Source organism: Marmota monax, unplaced genomic scaffold (genome assembly GCF_021218885.2).
Source record: "Marmota monax isolate L192 unplaced genomic scaffold, Marmota_monax_Labrador192_F-V1.1 WCK01_AAM20220418_F8-fsc00096, whole genome shotgun sequence".
Taxonomy (NCBI): Eukaryota; Metazoa; Chordata; class Mammalia; order Rodentia; family Sciuridae; genus Marmota; species Marmota monax.
In genome coordinates this window covers 5027102-5053983 of record NW_026695236.1, presented here as the reverse complement: position 1 = coordinate 5053983, position 26882 = coordinate 5027102, and the positions used below count along the sequence as shown (strand labels likewise).

The 26882-nt window shown below is 34.2% G+C and overlaps 1 protein-coding gene across 8 annotated transcripts in view; it reads right to left on the bottom strand.

Moving 5' to 3' along the window:
- The window catches only part of Dlg2 (discs large MAGUK scaffold protein 2), a 2050987-nt gene that overhangs the window by 1519061 nt on the left and 505044 nt on the right, over positions 1–26882 (bottom strand). For all 8 annotated transcript variants that reach the window (XM_058577380.1, XM_058577376.1, XM_058577381.1 and 5 more), the window contains one exon: positions 16214–16288. In XM_058577380.1, coding sequence (XP_058433363.1) covers positions 16214–16288 — 75 coding nt within the window. The remainder of the gene's footprint in view (positions 1–16213; positions 16289–26882) is intronic.

Sequence of the window (26882 nt, the reverse complement as noted above, 5' to 3'; positions counted from 1 at the left end):
TAGTGCAACTGAATCAAAGTTACTTGTCGACTTCTATCAGGGTTTTCTCCCCCTTTAAATACTATATGTAAGATTTTCTTGGTCAAATATTCAGTAGTCTGTGATATGAAATTTGAAAGTGCAAGAAAACCTAGATGAAGAAGACAAATAAAAATTGGTGAAAACAGAGCAGCCAGAGGAAGCAGCAATGCCACTAAATATTAAGTAGAATAAAGACCCCATAGCTCCCCAAATTGGACTCGACGGTAGGAAGATAAACAATTTAATTGATCTAAAGCAACACTTCATGATCGGAAAGGAAAGATACATCAAAATTCTGTATAAGCCCTATACATCATATTAGTATGCATCAATATGTTCATATACACAAATTATTTGACTCTTAGGAAGCAGTTTGTTTCTATTAATTGACTATGAATATCAATAGACTGCTTCTTAAAAAGGGTGGCAAGAAAATATAAATTGCATAATTTCCTATTTTTTTACAACACTAAGAAAAATGGAAATATGAAGCAATGGAATAATACAGAATATAGCAAGTTTTACAAAATATAAATGCTTAATTAGTGTTTTAAGTTTTTTGCTTTCCAAATGTTTTTGTGTTTATTTCCATGTTGTTCCCTCAATAGTCCTATGAGGTCAATTTTTCTCATTCTTCTTGCTCTCTTCATTCAATCATTTATTCAGTCAGTCACTCATTTTATTCATTTATTAATACATCCACCATTAACAAATGTTTAATAAACTTTATACCTTAGGCATTGTGCTTGGCATACTTTAGTAAACAGAACAGACAAATTCCTGGCCATTATAGAGCTTAAAATATATAATGAAAGAAAGCAAATAAATATATAATTACAAATTGTCAAAAAAAATTATAAAGGAAAATAATAAATAATTAGGAGTGGGGGGGGAGGAAGAGAGAGCTCTCTCTGCAAGAATCTGTGAATAGAGAAGAAATCTTATGAAAAGGTAACATCATTTAGGTTGAAATATAAAGACAAAAGGAGCCAGTGGTTCAATGTATGGGGAAGAATGTTCCAGGCATAGGAAACAGTATTGGCAAAGATCCTTAAGCAGGAACCTTTTAAGAACCATAAGAGAACCAAGTAGCTAGAGCCAATGGTGAGGAAAAGATTATCACGCCAAGAACTAGAGGAGACAGGTACTTGAAGAAACTATGCTAAAGGTGTTGAAAAATGCATTCTTTGTGGAGTGGAAAATGATTAGAAGGTTTTAAGTAAGGAAGGAGGGTGTGGTGATTAAATGTGTGTTTTCCAGATTACTCGGGCTCACATGTTGATATGTGAATAGTGTATTGTTATGGGGAGAATATGAAAATAAGATCTAGTGTTGATGATCTAGTAAGAGCTTATGTTGGCTTGAATCTACTATTTTCAGAGAAGATGAAGATAAATGAATTTGAGACAAGAATGGTGATAGACTGAATGTAAGGGGTAGGAAAAAGAGAAACATTTAGAGGAAAGACCCAGTTTATGGCTTAAAAATTTATGTAAAGTCTGAGATGAAGAGATCTGAGCAATGAACAGATCTTGTAGAAAGTGACTGTCATGAAAGAAACCAATGCTGGGTTTTGTTAGCCTTTTGATTTTCATTTTTGAACTTCTACTGATCATCTTCCATAGGCCAGGCCCCTGGCTGGCCTCAGAGAAAAAAAAGCTAAGTAAGATTCAGCTACTTTTCATAAGAAATCAGACTAATGAAAAATAGAATCATATATACATTCAAATGTTCTCCCATGTGATTCATGCTGCAATAATCTGGTAGGGCTCATCAGAGGGACTAGAATTCAAGAAATGCTTCTAAGAGAGAACACTTAGATTCAGTATTTATGAATACAAATTTTAATTGAATACTGAGGTGATATCCATCCCTGTATTTTTAAATCTAGAATCATACATAAAACAAATATTTATGTCTTTGGTTGAGCTCACAATATGAGATGTTCCATGTCTGACACATGCTTAACAAGTTCCTTTAGGTTTGTTAAAGAAAAATAAAAGTAGAGGTCACAGATTAGAATATTCCAAGACCACCTGCCCATAGCTACAAGATAAAAACTTAAGTCATCCTGATTTCTCCTGAATGTTAAATCTAATCATAAACAAAACACAAAACATAAGCTTTACATCCTATCATCATGATCTAGTAACATTAAACTAATCTGCTATAGACAAATCAGTTAAAACAGCTCTGGTTGCCAAAAAAAAAAAAAAAAGGTTAAAATCCTTTCTCTAGTATGTTTTATAGGCTAAGTTATAACTGTTATGAACAGAGTTTCTTACCAATTGAGGGGGTAAAGTCTCCAAGTTTATGAAATATATTTTTTATGTGTACAATAAATATCTATACTTTTTAAAAATTGACCTGATTTTATTTTTAACAAGTTCAATAAATCCTTAGTATTTCCTTTAATAGGCACAATATTCTCTCAAATATTGTAGAACCATGTATCTCTGTCCTTGAGTTGCCCTATTCTGTTGCAGAGATTAGACATTCAGGTATTAAAGTCTGCAAATCATGCCAATATGAGACAATCCAGTGGGTATGTATGATGAGTTGTAATCTTGCCTCTGTATAAGAGCGAAGGAATTCAAAATAGACACCATGCTGTGGAGTGGTCTGGCCATGAAGCACTTAGTAAAAAAACATTCACTTGTACTTCAGAGAAATTCTAAGCAGACTCATTTCTTTTCTCTAGTCATCTCATCTTCCTATTTTTCTATATTTCCAATATCTGGCCCTCTCCTCTCCCTACCTCTGTTCTTGCTCTCAGCAGTTGACCTCCCTCACTTCATATTTCACAGAGTAAATAATAGTCGTTCCACTGGGTTTCTCTCAATTTCCCACCATAAATATTTAGATGTACTGTTATCTTCATACATGGGCACTTACGTATTAGAAACTGACTATAACACAGTCTTTGGATCTCATCCATTTTCATCTTCTCAGGAAACACTTATTACTGACTTGACCTTCTCTTTTATATATTTAATTTCTTCTTCTCAACAATACCTCTGATCAGCATTTTTCAATGAAGAATAAGCTTTTATTAGTCTAAAACACATATGATAAACATCTTCTATTTGTTCTTCAACCATGACTACATTATTGAAACCACTCTACTTTGTTGATCTATTGTGCACTTCTTAGTCCTTAACTCAATCGATTTCTTAGCCTCATCAGCTTTTAAATATGCTCATCTTTCACTCTGAAAACAAAACAAAATTCTTCCTTGACATAGGTTTGGGTTCCCCCCCACTTCAGTAGGGGGAATCAAACCATGTGCCTTCACACATGCTAGGCAAGCACTCTACCACTAATCCTAACATAGCATTGCTAATCAGTTAAACTCCTATCCCTCTTCACAAGCTACCTTAATATCTCTAGTTCTCTTAAACACTCTTCAAACTTAACTTGCCTGGAACAGATTTGATGGAACTCCTACTATATCTGAAAAATGAAACTTTTTCGTTATACCAGAATTCAATTAATTACACATCTACTTACTGTCATGCAAATCAGATTGCTAGGAGGCAACCCTTCCTCTTTTTGCCCCCATATGCAATCATCTCCATGTTACAGAATTTCCAAATATCGCACATTCGTTTATGTCTTTCTATCTCCATCACCACTCTAATTCATGCTGCCACTATCTTTTGCCTATAAGTTTTCAAAAGCTTTGAAACTAGCTTAGTTTTCTAAAACAATATCCATTTTTCCATCTTCCTACCTGCTTTACACATAGCAGCCAGAGTAATGATTTCAAAACTCAGATATAACCTTGTTTCCTGATCCTCTCCACTCACTCCAATGTACTCAGAACACTTCACGAATTCCTAAACATTATCGCTTATGTCTCCCCGACACCAATCCTGTCTCCCACCAAGCTTCCTGCTAACATATTCTCAGCAATCCAGCCATAATGGCCCTACAGTCCCTCCAAAATGGAACCTTCTCTTCTATAATAGAGTCTCTGTAAATGTCGTCCTTCTGCCTGAATGGATCATCCCCTCTCCTTCCCCAAGTTGATCCTACTTTTCAAATTTAAGCTTAATTAGTATTCCCTTAAGGAAACTTCTCTGACCTCCATCTCCATGTTAATGCCTCCTCAAATGCATTCCCAACATACCTTATATGTCCTTCTCAGTACACTTAACAAAATTATATCTTTATCTTCACCAGTGCAATTATTTAACTGATTGCTGCTTCCTCTTTGAGAACATGGACTGTTTTCTCATAGTATATGAATCTATAGGAACAAGGACAGTGGCTGGAAAACAGTAGGAACCTGTAAGTACTTATTAAATTAATTAAGGAGAAAAGAAAGATAGATAAATAAACAGATTTGGATAAGCAGAAAGAATAATGGTTATGAGCCATGTACTCAGGCTATTTAAATAACATATGCTATGATGATGAACTAGCTATTGGCAAAGAACAGTTCTGGGAACAAGATAGACCATAGCAAAAGAATGTTTTCCTGTGTCCTATAAGAGGCCACATTTCTGTTGCCAAAGGCTCTCTTCTGCCACAGGCCTACCAGATTCCTGCTCATGTTGACTGAAATAGTTTTATTTTATTCTGTTTCCACAGGATAAGGCTACAAAAAGGCAATGAATGTCCCCAGGCTGGGGACTGGGAAGAGAAAGACAGTGATTTTCTATCTGTTCTAAAGTTAAGTGACCTGTCTTTATACTCTGTATAATATTTTGCCATTTTCTGGGTGGTATGGAGTTAGATGTATTGTTTATTTGAATTAATATTTTTGTTTGGTCAACATAAATTTAAGAGAAAACATTCCTTTAAAAACAAATTCTCAGAATAGGTATGCTAATCAACAAAGGAAAAACAAGTAAATATCTTCAAACTACACTATATGTTGTAGAGAAGATAATGAACAGTGTACTGGACTTTTACATAGGTCATCTCTCATTTAATCCACACAGATGACGCAAAGACTTCAAGAAATTTCCCAAATGATATAAGCAGTGAAGATAGAATTTTAACCCAGTTCTGAGTGACTCCAAAATTCATGCTTGTTCTAGTGTGCTTCAAGGGGTATAACCAAGAATAAAACCTAAGAACCCCGATTCTTCAGCTCAGTGACAGAATGAACTGCATTTCCTTCCACAGCCTGGTTTCCTTCCAGATTCATCATGCTTTTCTGGTGCACAAAGGAGAAGAATAAATTTGATTCTTTGCTGGTTTCTTATAGATCTTCCAAAGGACCTCAAGCTTTCTGAGAGTCATAAGACTTCCATTCTGTGTTTACTTTAGAAAACTGCTTTTGGACAAAGATTTTAGATGTTAAGTTTTAGCCCAGAATGCATTTTTGCTTCCAAGTTATAAATAGAGTACAACTTTTTAATGAAAATGCTGGCAAAACCTAAAGAACAATGGTGTATGACCAAAGCCATTGCAGAAACACACTGATTATTTCAACAGCATCTTTGGATAGAGAGTATTGATAGGATATATTTAATTAAGTCATAGATATTAAATTATGTGAAAAATTGACTTCACCAAAGTATAATATAAAATACTTATCTAGATCAAGTAGAATATTTATTTCCCATAGTTTGAGAGGTTTGGTTATTCCAAAAAAAAAATGGCATTTTCTTTTAATTGTTTGATCTGGGTTGGTTGAAAACATATGAGTCAGCAAGTGAAATATTCAAAGGTTTGTATCTATTTTCTATCATTGCCACAATAGAGGAGTAATGTTATGAAACCGGAACCTTCTTAACTGATTCCAATTATGTTCAGGTTTGGAGTTTTGATTAGAAGCATTCATTGTACCATTTGTGCTGAAGGCAGAGAGTGAATCCATTAATCCAGCCTGGGACGTGCCGTTTTTATGAGGCAGGCATGGGACTATGTTGCCTGCTGCCAAATAGGACCTCCTTGAGGAAACACAGCAACTAATGTTCCATTTCTGTTTCAAGTGCTGTTAAAAGTTTACTTTAGGCTTAAGTTTGTGCAAACATTTTGTAAAATTCCATAGAGGCCTAGGGTAGCTGGAGGCTGCTTTGAGAGGTTTGGCATTGACTCCTGTTCTTATTGGTAGTATGAAACTGGCTGATGCTATAGACATAGCCTCATGAAATAACTTCTCCTAACTGGACTACCTGAGGCCAAATCTGATGAGGCATGTCTAAGCAGAATATGAGCACAATCCAAAGGGCAACACAAAAAAATCAGAACAGTAAACAGGTACCTGATACAGAATTCTGATAAGTAGCCTCCATATTTGTTTTCTATACTTCAGAGATATAAATGACATTTTCTTATTTTTAATATTTTCCTTGTTTACAAAGAAGTATAAAAATCACATAGAAGAAATATTTTGAAGGGCTGTAATTATTACTATTAAGAGTACATTCACATTCCTAAGTCATATACACTCCATTTTAGTGCTGAGTTGTAGATATGCCCTAAATATTGTTATATGAAAAAGTGCTTTAAGGAGACAGGTGAAATATGAGGTTTTCCACTGGGATTATTCAGTTGGAGAAATTGTCATCCATGTTTCCATATCTGTAGCTAGTCTACAAATAGCCATCAATACCCAAATCAAGAGCAATGATAGTGTCTATGTCTACGTCAACCATCTAACATCAAACAATAGAGTCAGGGAGTAGTCAGGGAGAAGCACACAGGAGAGTTCAAATGATGTCAATTTCCTGTGTTTTTTAGAAAAGCATTTCATCATAATTGTGCTAAGACACCATACTCCATGCCAAACAAGCACACATTTCCAGAGGCTTTTCACTACTCAGGGCTAAAACTCATTCTCCCCAAGTACTTTTCAGGAACTCAATCAGCCAAAAGAAATATAATGGTTCTGAGCTTAGAAAAGACTTGCAAAGACATGGAAATTATAAAGTGAATCACCAGGAAAAAAAATCAAACCTTAATACTGCTTTTTTATAAAGCCAACTCCTTTAAACAAACTCCATATTTTCAATCATATGTTATATTATCTGAGGTAAATTGAGAGTAGGTCAAGCTGTCAGAAAGTTCATTGCTCAAGTGCCTTTGAGAGATAATATAGATCTTAAAACAGCAGTCAATTTGAGAATTCTTCATTGCTGATAACAATGTCATGACAGTAACAAATTTAACATGTAGTAAGTGCTTAATGTGTGCCAGGAACAGAGTTAAGAATGTTGCATATATTATTTCTCTGAAAATGGTCTTGCAAGGTGCTTACTGTTTGTCAGTCTCATTTCACAAATGAGGAAAGTGAGGCAAAAAGAAATTGAAATGCTTGCTCAAGGTCCTAAGAGTAGTAAGAGAAAGGAGATTTGAAAAGTTCCACTTGATTTCAAAACGCACTTTCTTGTTTAGTGATAGGTAAAAATTAAGTAGGAAGAACGTTAACTATGCTGAAAATCCCATATAATGCCAGTAGATACTAGTGTACTATTAATAATCAGTGATAGTATACCATCAAAAGCCAATCTCTTTGCACTGTCACCAGGACTCTTGTTTTACCATTACCCTCTCTCCCTCAATACTGCTACTATCTCCAACACAAATTCAACCCAATACCTCAGTTACTCAAGTTGAACAAGAACCCACTACTCTGATGCACATCTATCAGAATTATCAATGAAACAGATACTTACAAACATGAATTTTCCAGAGAATTATATTTTTGAAGCATTACATATGTTTTATTATACATCAAATCTGCATATATGTTTGAAGTATTATATATGTTTTATTATGAACATTTCTGCAATTTCTTTTCATAACTGTAATTAGAAAACAGAAAGGTAACTTTTATGTCTTCTACAAAAAAGCCTCAGACATAAATTTAGTTTTGTGTGATCAACTCATGAGCATTTATAAATGTCAGTTAATATATGACTGTGGTATTCCAATAAATTCCCCTCCATAAATTAGCTCATAGAGTTTAAGAGCTTGTTCTTACTTTTAATTTTTGTTTCTTTCCTTCCTGTCAGCAGCCACTTCTCATAGATGCTAATGCAACAGGCTTTAGGAATTCCCTGTCTTGAATTTCCATACAATTATCTGGATCTTCTAATGGGTTAGAAAAGAAGATTTTCATTGCTTATTAGAGATGTATCTAAATAGGCTTGGAAATAAGGCATTATGGGTCTCTTATGTTCAAATATGTGTGCCTATAAAGATTAAGACAGCACAGTAAAGTCATAGAATAAGTACTTAGCAAATAAGTTGCGTGCACTGAAATATTGATTTTGTTCACTTTGAAAACATTTTTAGTTATTTCTAAATGATTCTCAGTTTATGCCACATAATTGAAGTTTAGCACGACAGACACAAAAGATCAATGGAATTCAATTAAAAGTCCATAAATAAACACTTCCATTTCAAACCAGAGTACAAACAAGAGAATTCAATGAGGGAAAAGAAAACATTCATCAACAATCAATATTAGAACACTTAGATATCCATATGCACCATGCACAAAAAATTAACTCAAAATGGAAGACATATTTAAATGTAAAAGTTAAAACTAACTCTTATAAGAAAATATGAGTTAAATGTATGACCTTGGATTATTCAAAATCTTTATCAAAAGGACAAGGGACAATAAAAGATTAATTATACAATCAAAATTTAAATATTTGTGTATTAAATAACATTATCAATAAGCAAAAAACTATCCACACAATGGGGCCTAATATCTGCAAATTCTATATCTGATAAGACAAGTATCCAGAACATAATGAAGAACTCTTATAACTCACTAATAAAAAATAAATAAAAATGGAGAAAGGATTTGAATAAACAATTCTACAGAAAAGATAAAACAAATGGCCAATAAGTATATGAAAAGATCTTCAAAAGCACTAGTCATTAAGTAAATTCAAAACAAAACCAAAATGAGATACCACTTCACACCTATAGTATAGCCAAAATAAAAAAGATACGTAATTACACGTTACTGAGAATATGGAGAAATTGACATCCTTATATGTTGTGAGAATGTAAAATGATGCAACAACAGGTTGATAATTCCTCAAAAAGTTACCATATGACCTAGCCATTCCCCTCTTAGGTATATACCCTAATAGAACTAAAAACATTTCCACAGAAAAACTTCCACAGAAATATCCAAACTAACTTCATCCATATTATACAAGAATGTAACAATCCAAGTGTTCTTAAGTGATTAATGGATAAAGAAAATGTGGTATGTGTGTTTGCTGCATGGATAAACAACATGGATGAACCCTGAAAACATATCCTAAGGAAAGCTGCCAGTCACAAAAGACTACAAATTTCATAATTCTATTTATAATAAATGTCTAGAGCAGAAAAGTTCATAGAAACAAAGTAGATTATTGGTTTCTAGATGGTAAGGGGAGGGTGATTGGAGATGTAAAGTTTCTTTTAGGATCATGAAAATGTTATAAAATTGATTGGAGTGATAGTTGTACAACACTGTGAATGGACTAAAAATAATTGAATTGTGCACTTTAAATGGGTGAACTTCAAGGTTTGTGAGTCAATAAAGTGATAAAAACTGATGCACAACAACAATAACAAAGGAAAACAAACACCCACAGGAGAAATGCCATCAAGATTTATATTCATTTTATATTCTGTGAGATTTTTTAAAATAAATGACAGTGGAATGCATTACAATTACAATTCTTATTACACATATACAGCACAATTTTTCATATCCTATGAGATCTTTAGTTGAGAGAAAAAAAATAGAAGGAAGGAGGAAGCCTAAAAACCAACCAAATTGGGTAAAGTGACAATTCCAGGGGAAATATTTATACAGGAAGAGGAAGCTGAAGACACTAAATAAATCTTTGCTGATCTGAGTTTCACTGTGGGTCTGCATTTGGTTTCCTAGTGGTTATCAATCATTCATTCCTCTATTTAGCCTCTCAGAGCTGGCCAACCTCAGGACTTGCATCCTCCATCTCTTTACTCAGGGCACACTGGGCATGATCTTATAAGTCTTTGTCCTATTTCCTGTGTACATTTTACTTGGAATTCCCTTTCATAATTTCCATGAAAGACTGCCCCCCCCCCTACATAAATACTGTATATTCCTTGTCTGGACATGTTTCAAAGATCATTGTAACAAAATTATTTTGCAGTTCCCAGCAGACTCTTTCAGAACTAGGGAGGAGCCTAGTATAAGTCTAAAGTACTAAAAAGGCCAGAACAAGAGGAAAGAGAAACTATGCATTGTATCAATCTCATCTTCCTCATATTTTCCTTGATTTAGATGCCCTGACTACAGCAAAATTGAGACCAGAACCATCCTAGAGAGTTCACTTTTCTTAAAGTGTATTGTGCTTTTTCTATGATAATTGCCCTCTCGATTTTTTTTCTAACTGTATGGCTACCATGTATATGGCCAGATAAACTGTAATCCCAGTGTCCACCAATTTAAGGTCCTATATTCTGCAATATTCTATAATTTTCCTCAAACTATGATCATCTGATAATATCCTGACTTTTCATTCTGTCAGGATGAAAACCTTGCCCTAAAAAATAAAAACTGTATTCAATCTTTGGGAAAAAAAATACTCATCAAAGCCACCCTCGATGCATTTTTCCAGTAGCAGAGTAAACCCTGTAGGTGCTATGTTCAGAGGAACTCTAGAAACACCCAGAGGGCAGACAGGACATGATTTTATGACTGGGTTAGATGTTTCTCTGTGCCATGATCTGGGCTGTATATGAAATGTAGTCACACAATATAAACTGGGGGAAAAAACAGTGAAGGGAAGAGCTACAAAAGAGGAGGGGGAGAAGGAAGGGGAAGAGGGGAAAGAAGAAACCTTTGGACTATTACCTAATGGCTTATGCACATTGTATTAACTGTTTTCAATTAGAGTGAATGCTCCTGACTGTGGGTAATATGAGGAGGTCTGGGAGAACATGCTGAAACAATTAACACTTTAAAAGAACACCTCTGGTTTCTATGTGGAGCATCTGTTTTTATCGATTTCTCATAAAAGAGAAAAAATTACTTTTATAATCTAGAGAGACATAGTAGAAAAATGTTAAAATGTTTCTAAATTAAAAGGAGCACCTGGTCTAGAATATGGCTTCATGTTACTCAGAATACAAACATCCCTTGTTAACATGACACTCCTACACCATCAGTTCCAAAGAGCAAAAATATTCAAGAGCTGCAAGATTTCTGTTTTCAAGGGCTTAAGGAGTTGGGCATTAACTCCTGGAACCTTTCCCTATCCCAGCCTGAATGCCTTTTTGAAGAAAAGGTTCTTCTAAGTAAACCTAAATAAGTAGCCCTTAACTAATAATAAGATATTTCCTGCTTTTTATGCTCTTCTCTTCAATCCATACTGCCCCCGCCTCCCCTTCCCTTCCCTCCCTTTTGGAGAGACCTGTTCTTTTTTTCCTTTCCTCACAGCACTTAGGAAGCAATTACTATGTGTCAGGTACTACGTTAATATTTGCTCTGCGTTATTTTATATAAATCTCAAAAAATCCTGTAGCACACATAAACTCAGGGAGATTAAGTAAATTACTCAAGGTCATATAACTAATAAGTGGCAAAGTAAATATTTTAAGAGAAATCTTAATTCTAAAGTTTGTACTTTTAACTATGACCAAATACTTCAACTTTCTTCTTCCACAGTCCACTTTAAGGTAATTTTCCATTCTGAAAACTTACAGCTTTTGTATAGACTATTATTATAGAATATGTTAGCAATAATTAATTACTTACTTGAGTTCTCCCGCTATTCATTGAAAAATCCAAGGTTCAGTTACGATTAACAATATGTGCTCAGTAAATGCTAATAGAATGAGTAAATGAGAGTTGATATATTCAACTTTATTTTGAACTTAAGTTTTTGAAAATTCCTCCCCAGTATTACTCTCTAATTTCTAGTAATTAAGGAATGTAAAAATGTATATAGAGAAAAAAACAATTCTCATAGTCAAATCACGTGTTCTTATATATGGCTAGTCAAAAAATTCACTCATTCAGGCCATTTCAGAAAAAGGAAGGTTATTCCTCAAAATGATTAAATCTGTATGGCCATAGTCATACTCTGTGGTCCAGAGACATGTCCTAAAAAGCAGCAGCCACTCAAGTTCCTGCAACTGGTCAAGCCCAACCTTCCTTATTTCCTAGTATCATGAACTGAATCTTAACCAAGTTCACCCCAGATTCAGAGATATGTTTCATCTGAGTCTCAGAAGTTATGGGCATTTTCTCAATTGTTGGTAAGTGGTAGAGATTTAGATAACTACTGTGCTGATATTCGAGGTCATACAAACTAACGAGGCATAAACCCCTCCCCCCCAAATTCAAGTAGAACAGTAAATAAGGATGTCATTCTAGCATTTAATGTAGCCATACAATCAGAAATAAATTGTCACAACTTTCACTAAGAAAGATATTTAATTTATAGTCATTCAAGAAGTATAATTACAACCATATTTCTGTATATTTATTGGGAGTAAAACTTCTTTTCAGCTTGAACTCAAATGTATACATTTTCTTTCCAATTTAAAAAAAAAGTCTTAAGAAAAAAAAAAAGAGCAAGAGAACATTTCAGACCCATTACTACATAGGTATGGAGTGCCAAAAACCAGAACATCCAGAAGGAAACTGAACAAATAGTAATAGAAGCCATTCTCAAGGATATATGTAACTAGTGACAGGCATTTACAAAGCAATTTGGAGAGAGAAGCCTTCTTAGGAAAACCAATGATGAATGTTCTGCACTTAAAATGAACTTGGTGCAAATGTACACATAATAGAGACTTTTTAGTAAAAAGTGTTAAAACCCAATTACAAGAATGCAATCATTCCAGAACAGAACAACAAAGAACAAGAATAGAGTAGTAGAGAAAGGAATATAGGAGAGAGTCAACTGAACTTGAAAAAATGCAAAAAGATATAAAGACTATCCATTTATTATGCATATAAAAATTATATTAATCTATTCATAACCTGATTCAGTCCTTGGGGGATTTGAGACTGTCAAGACATTCTCTTTAACATGTGTAGCTATGGTTTTCACTATTTGCTTAGAGATAAGAAAATGAAAATTAAACCAGAATGACTTTACATGTTATCCGAAATTTTTTATTATATAAACATGTATATGCTAGTTGTGAAGTTAACTGCTTATTTTTGGTCATTTTTCTGACTAAATAACTATTATAAATTGCCAAAATCCCAGTGTTCTGAATGCTTCTGTCTGAAACTACTTCATTACATGGGCTTTGATTAGGGATGTAAGGTGGGGGCTCAATAAATGTTGCCTGTTGAGTGTATAGTTTAATTTTTTTTTTTCTTTTTTGTTACAAGTAAATCAAAAACCAAACCTCTAGCAAATAATATTTTTTAAAGTATACATAATTTGAAACAAAAAGATATTGATATTTACCAACAGTTTGTTGTTGTTGTTGTTTGTGAACAACAAAGAGATTTGAGTAAGTAAAACCTGAGAAGAGCAGTTTCAGGGGTCTCAGCAACTGAGGTCCATAGAATTTTTTTCTAAAGTACTATCAGATTGATAACTACCATTTTGAGGTCTCTGTAAGGTAAATTTCAGATTCTCAGGAACAGGAATCCATCTGTTCCCACTGGGATTTTGTATCTGCTGTGGATCAGACTCTTATGTCCAGAGCCAGGCTCACAGAGTTCAAACATGTCCACCTCTGTGGATCAGGAGTTACACAGAAAAAAGCAAATCATCACATGTGGCACAGCTCCTTCAGAAAGCTTCTGCCACACTAAGAGTTGCAATTACTTCTAAGTAAATTGCAAAGGAAATTTATGAACCCAGCAGCTCCATGACTGGAGTGAAAAGAAACATCTACTTCCTGATGCTCTTACGGGACTACAAAACTAAGAATCAGATTTCAATATTGGCATTTTTTACTTGTGATATTTAGGAAGGATCTTAAATATCATCAGCTACTTGTGCTTAAATTTCTACAATAGGAGGATTTAGTCTGGGATCTCCAGTGTATATTCTAACTCCAATGCAATAATGAAGGATAACTAGTTCTAATAATTTGAAAGACAGAATTCTGCTTATAATAACACTGCACAAAATAGCTAAATTATCCAGGTTTTTTTCTCTTTGGGGCTGAAATTATCAGTGTAGTAGAAGAACAGCTATTAATCAGAAATTCTTATTGATAAGTTGATAAAAATAGGAAAACTACCTTATTCATGGTTGTATCACAGCAATGGCATAGTACAAGACATAGCTGAATGGAATTACTAATTTTTGTCTATTTTGGAAACAAATTTTCTCAAAATATAGATTATTTGAGAGGAAAAGTATAAAAAACACAACTATGAAGATGAGCAATGGAAACTACTAACCTAAGTAGGTAAAATAGCATTACTAAGAGTCATAAAATAATTTACTGGAATGTACTATCTTAGTCCCTTATCGGTTGCTAAAAATACAATACCATAGACTGGGTTAAGTTATAAAGAAAAGAGGGTTATTTCAGCTTACAGTTCTGGTCCACAGTGAAGGGATCACATCTTGTGATGGCATTCTTTCTGGCAGAGTCCTGAGGCAGCAAAGGAGGCATCATATGATAAGAGATAGGGAGGGCATGTGCTCAGGTCTCTTTCCCTCTTCTTACAAAGCCACCAGTACATAACGGAGTTCCACATGATGACCTGATATAATTCTAAACAGCTCCCAAAGGTCCCAGCTCCAGACACCATAGTCAGATTAAGTTTTCACCTTATCAATACCTCACACTGGGAATTAAATTCTAAATGAGGTTTAGGAAGAGACCAATCACATTCAAACCATAGCAATGATTAAAGAGGAAATCAGCAGACTGAAGATTCAAAAGTGAGCCTTCACTTACACAGCTCCTTCCCTGAATCAGGGATTTATAGGTACATAGGAACCTGAGGAGTATGTGGTCTCCTTGGAAAAATGGACATATGATTCCAAAATTTTGAGAAAATATCAAGGATATAATAGAAGGAGTATTTGATAAGGAAATGGAATTATTAAAACTCATCCTCCTTTCCCTGGCATCACAGAGTCCCTAAGCATGCTCTCACCTCTGGCCATCTGCTTACAATTTTTTTTTCTCTAAGGCTCTGGCAAGTCTGGGCTATGTCTGCACTGCAGGAATCCCTCCAAAATTCAGCATCATCATCTCCTTCACTAAAGGTGATCCCAGCTTCTCCTAAAAGCAAAGGAGGAAGTTTTTTTCCTTACATGACCTGAATGCAAAGCAGCCTCCCCTAGATCAGTGCCTTCTAACAGTCACAAGTCCTGTTCTGGCAGCTCAGCTGTCACTTTCAGCAGCTTGTACCTCAACAATACATGCAGATATTTAAAAGCTCCACATATCACTTTTACATTGCCTGCAAGGAGGGTCCAATGAGGGGAATGCCCTAAAAGTACCTTCATACTTTCTTTTCTCCACCTCACACACATTATTTCATGACAGGCAAATTGTCAGTTATAGCACATATAATTCCCAGAGGAACCATTGTCATTTCTTTCAGGCAATGTGTATATAAGAGAGTATCATACAAATCAGCCACTTTCTTTATTTATTTCAGAGCATAGTGTAGTAGAACAAGCACATGAAAAGAGACAGAGGGTATCTGGGATTTATTGCCAGGTCCACAATTGATGTACTATTCTTACTCCCTTTGTATTTAACGCTCCTATTTGCGACACAAGGATAATGACATAGTACCTGTTTGTTTTTAAGGCACTCGAAAATTCTCTGATAGAAGATTCCACACAAAAACAGAGACTATTTTTACATCAGGAAGACTTGAAAATTGCAAGTCCGTTTACTCATCACTATTAAGCAGTCAACAAAACAATGATAGAAGAGAAAGCATCCCTCTTTAAGGCATTTAAAATCAAATATTGCTGAATGTACAGCTCTTCAGAAAGATATATGTACAAATATATTCATTTTAATGACCAAACAAATCTAACTCATCAATAACCCATTTAGACAAATCCTTTGCAAGTTATCCTGTCTCCCAAATATTTCATAGAATCCCTAATCATAATTATATATTATAATACACAGCTTTTGGAACTACACGTTTTCCTTTCAAAAGGTCTTCTCTACTTTTCAGAGAGCATTCCAACTCATTTCATTAAGTTTATCACAAAATATAAAAACATTTCTCCTTCTTTTTAGCAAATCTTGGAATAATCAAACTTACAGTACAGTGATGTACAGGCATCCAAGCAGGGGCTTCCACTGAGCAATTCTGGGCTGGGCATTTGCCTTGGTTTTGCTGAAAATAAGTAAAAATTATGTTATTTTCCATATATTATGTGCAGCAACATAGACTCACTGACATATTTATTATCAATATGTCTATTACCATATTTGCAAGCATTACAGAAGCTTCTGAGAATGATCCTTTGGTGCCATGCTACAAAAAAAGCAGGTATGCAATTTCTACTCTTATCAATACACAAGAAATTATCCATTGCTTTTTTTCTTCCTATTATTTCTCTCTCTCTCTCTCTCTCTCTCTCTCTCTCTCTCTCTCTCTCTCTCTCTCTCTCATCAGTACTCTAAAGACTCAGATTTTGGTATTAGGCTTCCTTAGCATCTGGCCTTCCAGGCCCCATCAGAAACCATCTGAGAGATTTTTCTAACACAGAAGCTGAATCTCTCTGCTCTTCCAGGCTCCCAGACAACCTTTATAAGATCACTTAAGTGAAGGTATAGAAAGGCTGTATCTCCTCTTTCAGATTGTAACCAGAGATAGTGATTCTCTCTAGAGCATCTCATAGAACTCTAAAATGTTGAGTTAAAAGCAATAAGTCTTAGAGATCTTTCTTGTCACATCAGAACCTGAGGTCCAGAAAAATGAAACAATTTGCTTAGGGAACCAGAGGTTTGGCATTCTAAGCCATATTCTGCCCTCTTCTTTCTACATAAGTAATTTATTTCTAATTAACCTATTCTTATTCTGTAATTTCTGAAAATTAATTTCTTATTGGCTTATTAGAAAGAATGAAGTGTTTAACTAACAATAATGTTTTATCCTTGCAATAATGATTAGTTTTGAAGGGTTAGTTTCTAATAAAATATATTTTCTTTCATTACATAGTGGTAATATAGGCACACTGATAATGTAAATAATCATCATACAAACCACAGTTGTGATTTACTGAGCTATGGATCCATTACGTTATTATTAGTACCCAAAACAAATATTGATAGAAGTATTATATTATGCCTGATTTACAGAGGAGAAAACTGACACTTAGAAATGTTAGGTAAGGGCTGGGGATGTGGCTCAAGTGGTAATGCATTCGCCTGGCATGCATGGGGTGCTGGGTTAGAAGAATATAAACTTTGGATAATATCAGCACCACATAAAATAAAATAAAGATGTTGTGTCTGCCGAAAACTGAAAACTAAATATTAAAAAATTCTCTGTCTCTCTCTCTCTCTCTCTCTCTTTCTCCTCCCTCTCTCTCTCTCTCTCAAAGAAAAGAAAAGAAAAGAAATGTTAGGCCACTTGCCTAAAATTCATCCTGCTAGAAAACAGCATACCTGGAAAGGCAGCAAGAATCTGGCTGACTATGCTGCCCATGCTCCTATGCATGTTTTACAAGAAGCTATTTCTGTGGTTTTTAATTTTCTATCTGTTTAATGGGGCTTACAGCATGCCATCATCTAACCCAATTTCATCTATCAATGATCCTAACATTTCTGATTTACCTCAATGAAATGCTGAATTCAGTGCTCCTATCATGCTAAGACTTGTACGTGATTTATAAGCTTTTTAGAACAACCTTTATTTAGGTGATCTATTTTTAAGGCATCACTAAGCCCTGAAGTGCTATATGAATGATTGTGGATAAAGTCACTATAAAAATAAACTTAAACCATCAATCTCTATACAGTTTTCTTGGTTAAAATATGACGTGCAGCACCAGCAGGATACATGAGTCCATTGGACTCTTGTCAGATGACCACAATTTTAAGTCAAGGTTGGCTCTGTGCTTACTGTCACAAGATACTTTTGGTAGGCACATCTGTAAAATGAAGTTAGTATTACCTAATTCCTGGAATTATTATCACTGATAGGTATAGATTTACTTCAGAGTATTATCACAATTTTCAAGAATGGATACTTATAACAACACATACAGTGACCAAACAATTTTATCCCTATTTTGATAGTCAAGTTATTTAAATAAATGTAATTTATTGACATGTGGGATTAAGTCTTTTGAAATATGAAAGCATTTTAAAATGTTATTTGTTATTATTTCTAACTTTGAGAATTAAAAATAGACTTTATGGTGAGGAATATCTCCTTTGGACTAATTCATAATTATTGTTGTTATTAATAGTAATAGTAATCTTATTTTACATCTAGAGTTTACATCTTTATGAAACATAATAAAGAGGAATATTCAATAAGTAAGGGAGCTGAGTAAAGGAATATAATACCCATAATATATGATGAATGCATAAATAAAATGAGTTTGTATTTCTATAGGTGTACAACGTGGTAACAGAAGATGGACATCTGTGTGAGACTCTCTCTTATTCCATTATTACCTAATTTTTTACACTAAGGCCTTCACAATAGTATTCTAAATAAGCAAATTAGCAGTATGATTATACATACCAAGACAGACTAAAAGTTCTACTGAAGACAGATGTCCTATGAACATAAATTGATTTTTCAATCAATAGTGTGTAGCTAGAAAAATAAGATTGAAAAGAAGATAGGGCCTTGGATTTCAGCATAGTATTTCCATTAATCTGTCTGTGTAACTTTGGGAAAGTCTTTCTAAGACTTCAAACTCACTTTACTCATCTGTAAAATAAAAGGGTTAGGTTAGATACAATTCAGTGTGGAGACAGGAAATGTCAAATTTACTCATGGATATTATCCAAAGTTTATATTCTTCTCAATAATTTAATATGTTCTCTCTGCCAAAGGGGTTCACCATGAAGTTGGATCCACTGAAGAATGATTGGTTAGAGGCTTAAAAATACCATTAAGAAATAAATATTCCCCTTTGAGTTTAAGCAATAGCAACCACTAGACCAGATGGTCCAAAAGACTCTTCCACTTCAGTGTGGCTATTGGAAACCCCAACAATCATCACTGTACTTCTTAAGAGGAAGCTTAACATGTGTCAAGGAAACCCCCAGAGTAGGTGGAGAAGTAAAGGGGTCTTAAATTCTCTTTTTTCCTAGAAGTGTAGAAGTTTTGAATATCTTTTTCAGTATCCTTTTTTTATTATTATTATTTCACGTGTACACTGTGACATGACAGAGTTTGGAGGTACCTCCTAATTGGCAGATTACCAATTTCTCAAAGGCCTGTTAGAACCAATATAAACACTAGGGAAATGGGCACTACACCACAAGGTTCTTTTTTGTTTCATTGGTTCTTTTTAGTTATACCTAACAGTAGAATCCATTTTTTTTACATAATTAGACAATCATGGAATATATCTTGTTCTAATTTAGACCTCAGAACCTTTCCTCCCCTTCCCTTTCCTCATCCCCTGCTCCCTTTCCTCTATTGATCTTTCTGCAATTTTTACATAATTATTTCTTTTAAATTAATTTCTTATGGATATACACAATGATGAGATTCACAGTGGTAAAATTCATATATGTACACAGGAAAGCTATATCAGATTCATTCCACTCTTTCCTTTTTCCATCCCCTTTCGCTTCCCTTCATTACCCTTTGTCCACTGAATGTCTAATCTCCCCCTCCCCATGTTATGGGTTAATTCCCTCATATCAGAGAAAACATTTGAAATTTGTTTTTTTTGTGTGTGTGTGATTGGCTTATTTCACTTAGCATAATCATCTCCAGATCCTTCTATTCACTGGCAAATGTCATAAAATCATTCTTTGTTACTGCTGAGTAATACTCCATTGTGTGTATATACAACATTTTCTTTACCCATTTACCTGTTGAAGGGCACCTAGGTTGGCTCCATACTCAGCTATTGTACTGTTATAAACATTGATGTGGCTGAGTCACTGTTGTATACCAGATTTTAAGTCTTTTGGATATATACTGAGTAGGATAAGATCAAATGATGGTTCCATTCCTAGTTTTTTGAGGAATCTCCATACTGCTTTCAGAGCGGCTGCACCAATTTGTAGTCCTACAACAATTTATGAGTGTACCCTTTCCCCTACAATTTCACCAACATTTACTATTACTTATATTCTTGATAATTGCCATTCTTATTGGAATTAGATGAAATCACATTGTAGTTTTAATTTGCATTTCTCTAATTGCTAGAGATGTTGAACATTTTTTAATATATTTGTTAACTGTTCATACTTCTTATGCTGAGAAGTAGCTGTTAGTTCTTTGGCCCATTTGTTGATTGGGTTATTCATTTTATTTTTTAATTATTTCTATATTCTAAAAAATAATGCACTATCTAAGGTGCAGGTGGCAAAGATTTTCTCTCATTCTTAGGATTTCTCTTTATGCTCTTGTTTCTTTCCTTTCTGTGAAGAAGCTTTTTAATTTAATGCCATTCCATTTATTTGTTTTTTTTTATTTTACTTCTTCTGCTTTAGGAGTTTTCTTAATGAAGTTAGTTCCTGAGCCAATATATTGGAGTGTCAGGCTGACATTTTCTTCTAGTAGGTGCAGGGTTTCTGGCCTAATTCCTAAGTCTTTGATCCACTTTTGAGTTGATTTCTGTATAAGGTGAGAGGCAGGGGTTTAATTTCAGTCTTTTATATAGATTTCCAGTTTTCACAGCACCATTTGTTGAAAGGGCTATCTTTTCTCCAATGTATGTTTTTGTCACTTTTGTCTAATATGAAATAACTGTATTCATGAGGGTTTATCTCTGTATCTTCTGTTGGTCTTTGTGTCCATTTTGGTGCCAATACAATGCTTTTTCTGTTACTATAGCTTTGTGCTATAATTTAAGGCCTGGTATTATGATGTCTCCTACTTTGCTTTTCTCAGCAAGGATTTCTTTGGCTATTCCAGGCTTCTTATTTTTCCGTATGAATTTCATGACTACTTTATTTCTATTAAGAAAGTCATTGGAATTTTGATGGGAATTACATTGAATGTGTACAGTGTTTTTGGTAGTGTGGCCATTTTGACAATATTAATTCTGTCTGTTCAAGATCATGGGAGGTCTTTCTGCATCTAAGATCTTCTTCAATTTCTTTCCTTAATGTTCTGTAGTTTTCATTATAGAGGTCTTTTACCTCTTCTGTTAGATTGATTCCTACTTTTTTTTTTTTGAGGCTATTGTGAATGCAATAGTTTTCTTAATTTCTCTTTCAGCAGATTCATCACTGGAGAATTGGAGTATAGGAACATAATTGATTTATGGATGTTGATTTTGTATCCTGCTACTTTGTTTAATTCATTTATGAGATTTAGAAGTTTATTGGTAGGATTTTTGGGGGACTTCTAAGTATAGGATCATGTCATTGGCAAACATATAACTGGAGCTCTTTGTGTCATATTTGTATCTCTTTAATTTCTTTCTTTCACCTAACTGCTCTGACAATTAGGACTATGCTTTTTTTTAAACATATGACAGCAGAATGCATTACAATTCTTATTCAAGGACTATGTTTTTAGAGGAAACACTTTCAGTTTTTCTTCATTCAGAATGGTGTTGGCCTTGGATTTGACATGTATAGCATTTACAATGTTAAAGTGTGTTCCTTCTATCCTTAGATTTTTTTAGTGTTTTAAACTTGATGCTGTACTTTGTCAAATGTTTGTAGTATATCTACTGAAAAAAAAATCATTGATTCTTGTCTTATGTCTACTTATGTGGTGAATTACATTTATTGATTTCTATAGGTTAAACCAACCTTGCATCCCTGGGATTAAACCTACTTGATCCTGGCACATGTGGTTTTGTATGTGATTTTCCAGTATGTGATTAAAAGTTTTTGCATTTACATTCATCAGGGATATTGGTTTCAAGCTTGCTTTTCTTGATGGGCCTTTGTATTGTTTTGGTATCAAGGTGATAATGACTTCATAAAATAAGTTTGGTAGATTTCCCTCTTTTTATAGTTCATGGAATAATTTGAGGATTGGTCTGGTTAACTCAGCTAAGAATCATCTGGTCCTGGGCTTTTCTTTATTAGTAGGCTTTAATGGGTACTTCAATTTCATTACTTGAAATTAATCTGTTTATGTTTTATATATCCTACTGATTCAATTTGGTAAGTCATATGTCTTTAGGAATTTGTCAATATGTTGAATGTTTTCCAAGATTATTGGGGTATAAAGTTTCAAAATAGTTTCTGATAAATCTCTGTATTTCAGTAGGAAATATCTATGGTTATAGTTCCTTTTTCATCATGGATTTTAATAACTTGAGTTTTTGCCTCTTTCTTTGAGTTAGCTTGGCTAAGGGTTTATTAATTTTGTTTATTCTTTCAAGTCACCAACTTTTCATTTCATTGACCTTTTGAAATTTTTTAATCGCAATTTCATCTCTGATTTTAATTATTTCCAGTCTTCTCCTGGTTTTGGTGATGGTTTATTTTTTTTCTAGAGCCTTGTGATGTAACATTAGGTTATTTATATTATACCTTTCTATTCTTTTATTGTATGATGAGCTCAATGACAGTAACCTTCCTCTTAGAACTGCATTCATACTGTCCCAGAGATTTTGATATATTCTACAAATATCCTCTTTTACCTCTAAGTATTTTTTTCTATTTCTCCCCTAATTTCTTCTGCTATCCATTTATCATTCAAAAGTCTCCAGGTGTTAAAGTGGCTTTTATTTCTATCTTACTGATTTCTAATTTCATTCCATTATGATCTGATAAAATGCTAGGTATTATCTCTATTTTATTTTAGCATTTGCTAAGATTTGCTTTGTGGCCTAAAATATGGCCTATTTTAGAAAATGTTTCATGTGCTTCTGAGAAGAAAGTGTATTCATTCAATCATTGATAATTGACATCTATAGAATATTTCATCTAAGACTAAATTATTAATTGTAGTTTCTAGTTATGTAGCTTCTTTATTTACATTTTGTTTGGATAATCTATCCAGTGATGAGAGAGGTATGTTAAAATCATCCAGTATTATTGTGTTTTGGTCTGATTTTTAATATTAAGAAGGGTTTGTTTGATATACAGAGGTATTCCACTGTTTGGGTGCATAAATATTTAGGATCATTATTTCTTATTGTTGTATGATTCCCTTAAGTAGGGAATGACCTTAATTTTCTCTTCTGATTAATTTTGGCTTGAAGCCAATTTTATCTCATATGAGAATAGTAATCCCTGCTTTTATACAAGTTCTATGTGAATAATATGTTTTTCCCATCCTTTCATCTTGAGTCAGTGGATGCCTATGAGGTGAGTCTCTTGTAGATAGCATATTGTTGAGTCTTATTTTTTAATTTATTCTGCCAAACTATGTCATTTAATTGAAGAATTTAAACCATTTATAGTCAATGTTATTATTAATAGATGATTTTTATTTCCTGTCATTTTTAGTTCATGTTTTTACATTGAGTTTAATTCTCATTTGTTTGACTATTTTTCTATTGCTGTTCCTCCCTCTGGTGGTTTTCACTTTTATTTTGCATTTATTCTTCATGAAATATTTTAATGAGTATGTTTTGTAATACAGGTTTTCTAGTTGTGATTTCTTTTAGCTTTTGTTTATCATGGAAAGTTCTATTTTCATCTTCAATTCTGAAGCTTAATTTTGAAGTATAATATTCCTGCTTGTCATCCGTTTTCTCTTTGAGCTTGGTGTATATTATTGCAAGAACCATTAGCTTTTAGGGTCTAGGCTGGGAAATCTGTTGACATCCAGGTTGATTTACCTCTAAATGTGACCAGTCATTTTTCTCCAGCAGTTTCTAAAATGCTATCTTTATTCTGTATGTGAGGCATTTTCATAATGTATCTTAGAGTGGATCCATGGTAATTTGTACATTTGGAGCCCTGTATGCCTCCTATATTTGAATTTCTATTTCATTGTTAAGGTTAGGAAAATTTTCTGGTATTATTCAATTGAAAAGATTGTACATTGCTTTAGTTTGTATTTTGGAGCCTTTGTCTAACCTGATAAATCTTAAATTTTTCCTTTTGATATAATCCCATATTTCTTGAATATTCTGTTCATTGTCTCTTAACATCTTTTTTCTATGGTCAACTGTATTTTCAAGATTACATATTTTTCTTTGATGCCTGAAACTCTTTCTTCCAAGTGGTCTAGTCTGATAGTGATGCTTTCCATTAATTTTTAATTTGGTTTATTGATTCCTTCATTTTGAGGATTTCTAATTGATTCTTTTTCAGAATTTCTTTCTCGTTTTTAAAGTAATTATTCACTTATTGTATTTTCTGTCTGATTTCACTTCTTATATTGTCTTTCATCTCATAGAACAATTTATCTATGGACTTTCTAAATTCCTTCTCTGACATTTCTTCCACTGTGGTGTAAATAAATTATGTTGTTGAGACATTTTGGGTTGTTTGGTATGACTAGTTTCCTTGATTTTTCATACTGTTTGTATGTCTACCCATCAATCAGTATGATTTTGAAGAAGCAGAGTTTCTATGCTATGAACTTGTAGTATTCCTGTATATTTCCAGTACCTCACAGATTAGGGGGAAATAAATAATAGCAATAACCAAAGCAAACAATATACAGCATTAAACTAAATACTTGGTTCCTACTATTACATCTACAATGTTAATTGGCACAAAAAAATAACATTGGGTTAGCAATTGCCATCAATAAAGACCATAAGAAATCATGTATCATGTGTCATTAAACAAACAATGTGAATGCTTTTGGCTTTCACAGCAGTAATAATTGCAGCAGCATTAATGGTAGGGTGGGTTTTATTTAAACCAATTAATGCTAGAAGACAGTATGAATAGAGTTAATATAAAAAAATACATGATAGGAAGGTAGAAAAGAGCTATTAATTTCAAAAGGTTAACAAAAAGAATGCAGAAGATATGTAGAATATGATGGCTATGAGGAAGGAGGAGAAAAACAGAAGTAAAAAATTAAAGGAAGACCCAGAATAGCAAAAACAATGCTAAGCAAGAAGTGTGAATCAGGCGGTATAGCAATACCAGACTTCAAACTATACTACAGAGCAATAGTAACAAAAACAGCATGGTACTGGTACCAAAACAGGCGGGTGGACCAATGGTACAGAATAGAGGACACAGAAACCAATCCACAAAACTACAACTATCTTATATTTGATAAAGGGGCTAAAAGCATGCAATGGAGGAAGGATAGCATCTTCAACAAATGGTGCTGGGAAAACTGGAAATCCATATGCAACAAAATGAAACTGAATCCCTTTCTCTCGCCATGCACAAAAGTGAATTCAAAATGGATCAAGGAGCTTGATATCAAATCAGAGACGCGCCGTCTGATAGAAGAAAAAGTTGGCTACGATCTACATTCGGTGGGGTCGGGCTCCAAATTCCTCAATAGGACACCCATAGCACAAAAGTTAATAACTAGAATCAACAAATGGGACTTACTCAAACTAAAAAGTTTTTTCTCAGCAAAAGAAACAATAAGAGAGGTAAATAGGGAGCCTACATCCTGGGAACAAATCTTTACTCCTCACACTTCAGATAGAGCCCTAATATCCAGAGTATACAAAGAACTCAAAAAATTAGACAATAAGAGAACAAACAACCCAATCAACAAATGGGCCAAGGACCTGAACAGACACTTCTCAGAGGAGGACATACAGTCAATCAACAAGTACATGAAAAAATGCTCACCATCTCTAGCTGTCAGAGAAATGCAAATCAAAACCACCCTAAGATACCATCTCACTCCAGTAAGATTGGCAGCCATTATGAAGTCAAACAACAACAAGTGCTGGTGAGGATGTGGGGAAAAGGGTACACTTGTACATTGCTGGTGGGACTGCAGATTGGTGCAGCCAATTTGGAAAGCAGTATGGAGATTTCTTGGAAAGCTGGGAATGGAGCCACCATTTGACCCAGCTATTCCCCTTCTTGGTCTATTCCCTAAAGACCTAAAAAGAGCATGCTACAGGGACACTGCTACATCGATGTTCATAGCAGCACAGTTCACAATAGCAAGACTGTGGAATCAACCTAGATGCCCTTCAATAGATGAATGGATAAAAAAAATGTGGCATTTATACACAATGGAGTATTACTCTGCATTAAAAAATGACAAAATCATAGAATTTACAGGGAAATGGATGGCATTAGAGCAGATTATGCTAAGTGAAGCTAGCCAATCCCTAAAAAACAAATGCCAAATGTCTTCTTTGATATAAGGAAAGTAACTAAGAACAGAGTAGGGACGAAGAACAGGAGAAGAAGATTAACATTAAACAGGGATGAGAGGTGGGAGGGAAAGGGAGAGAGAAGGGAAATTGCATGGTAATGGAAGGAGACCCTCAGGGTTATACAGTGGAGGGGGTAGAGAGAGAGGAGGGGAGGGGAGGGGAGAGGTGGGGAGGGGCGATGGTGGAGGATGGGAAAGGCAGCGGAGCACAACAGACACTAGTATGGCAATTTGTAAATCAATGGATGTGTAACTGATGTGAATCTGCAATTTGTGTATGGGGTGAAGGTGGGAGTTCATAACCCACTTGAATCAAAGTGTGGAATATGATATGTCAAGAAATTTGTAATGTTTTGAACAACCCACAATAAAAAATTAAAAAAAAAAATTAAAGGAAGAGTGAAAGAGAGAGAACAATAGAATTTGCCTGTTAGCAGAAAAAAAAGAGACAAGAGAAAAAAAGAGAAACAGACAAATAAAAAACAATGTAAACCAAAAGCAAAATATATTAAGCAAAAACACAAACTCTGCCGGGTGGGGTAGCACATGCCTG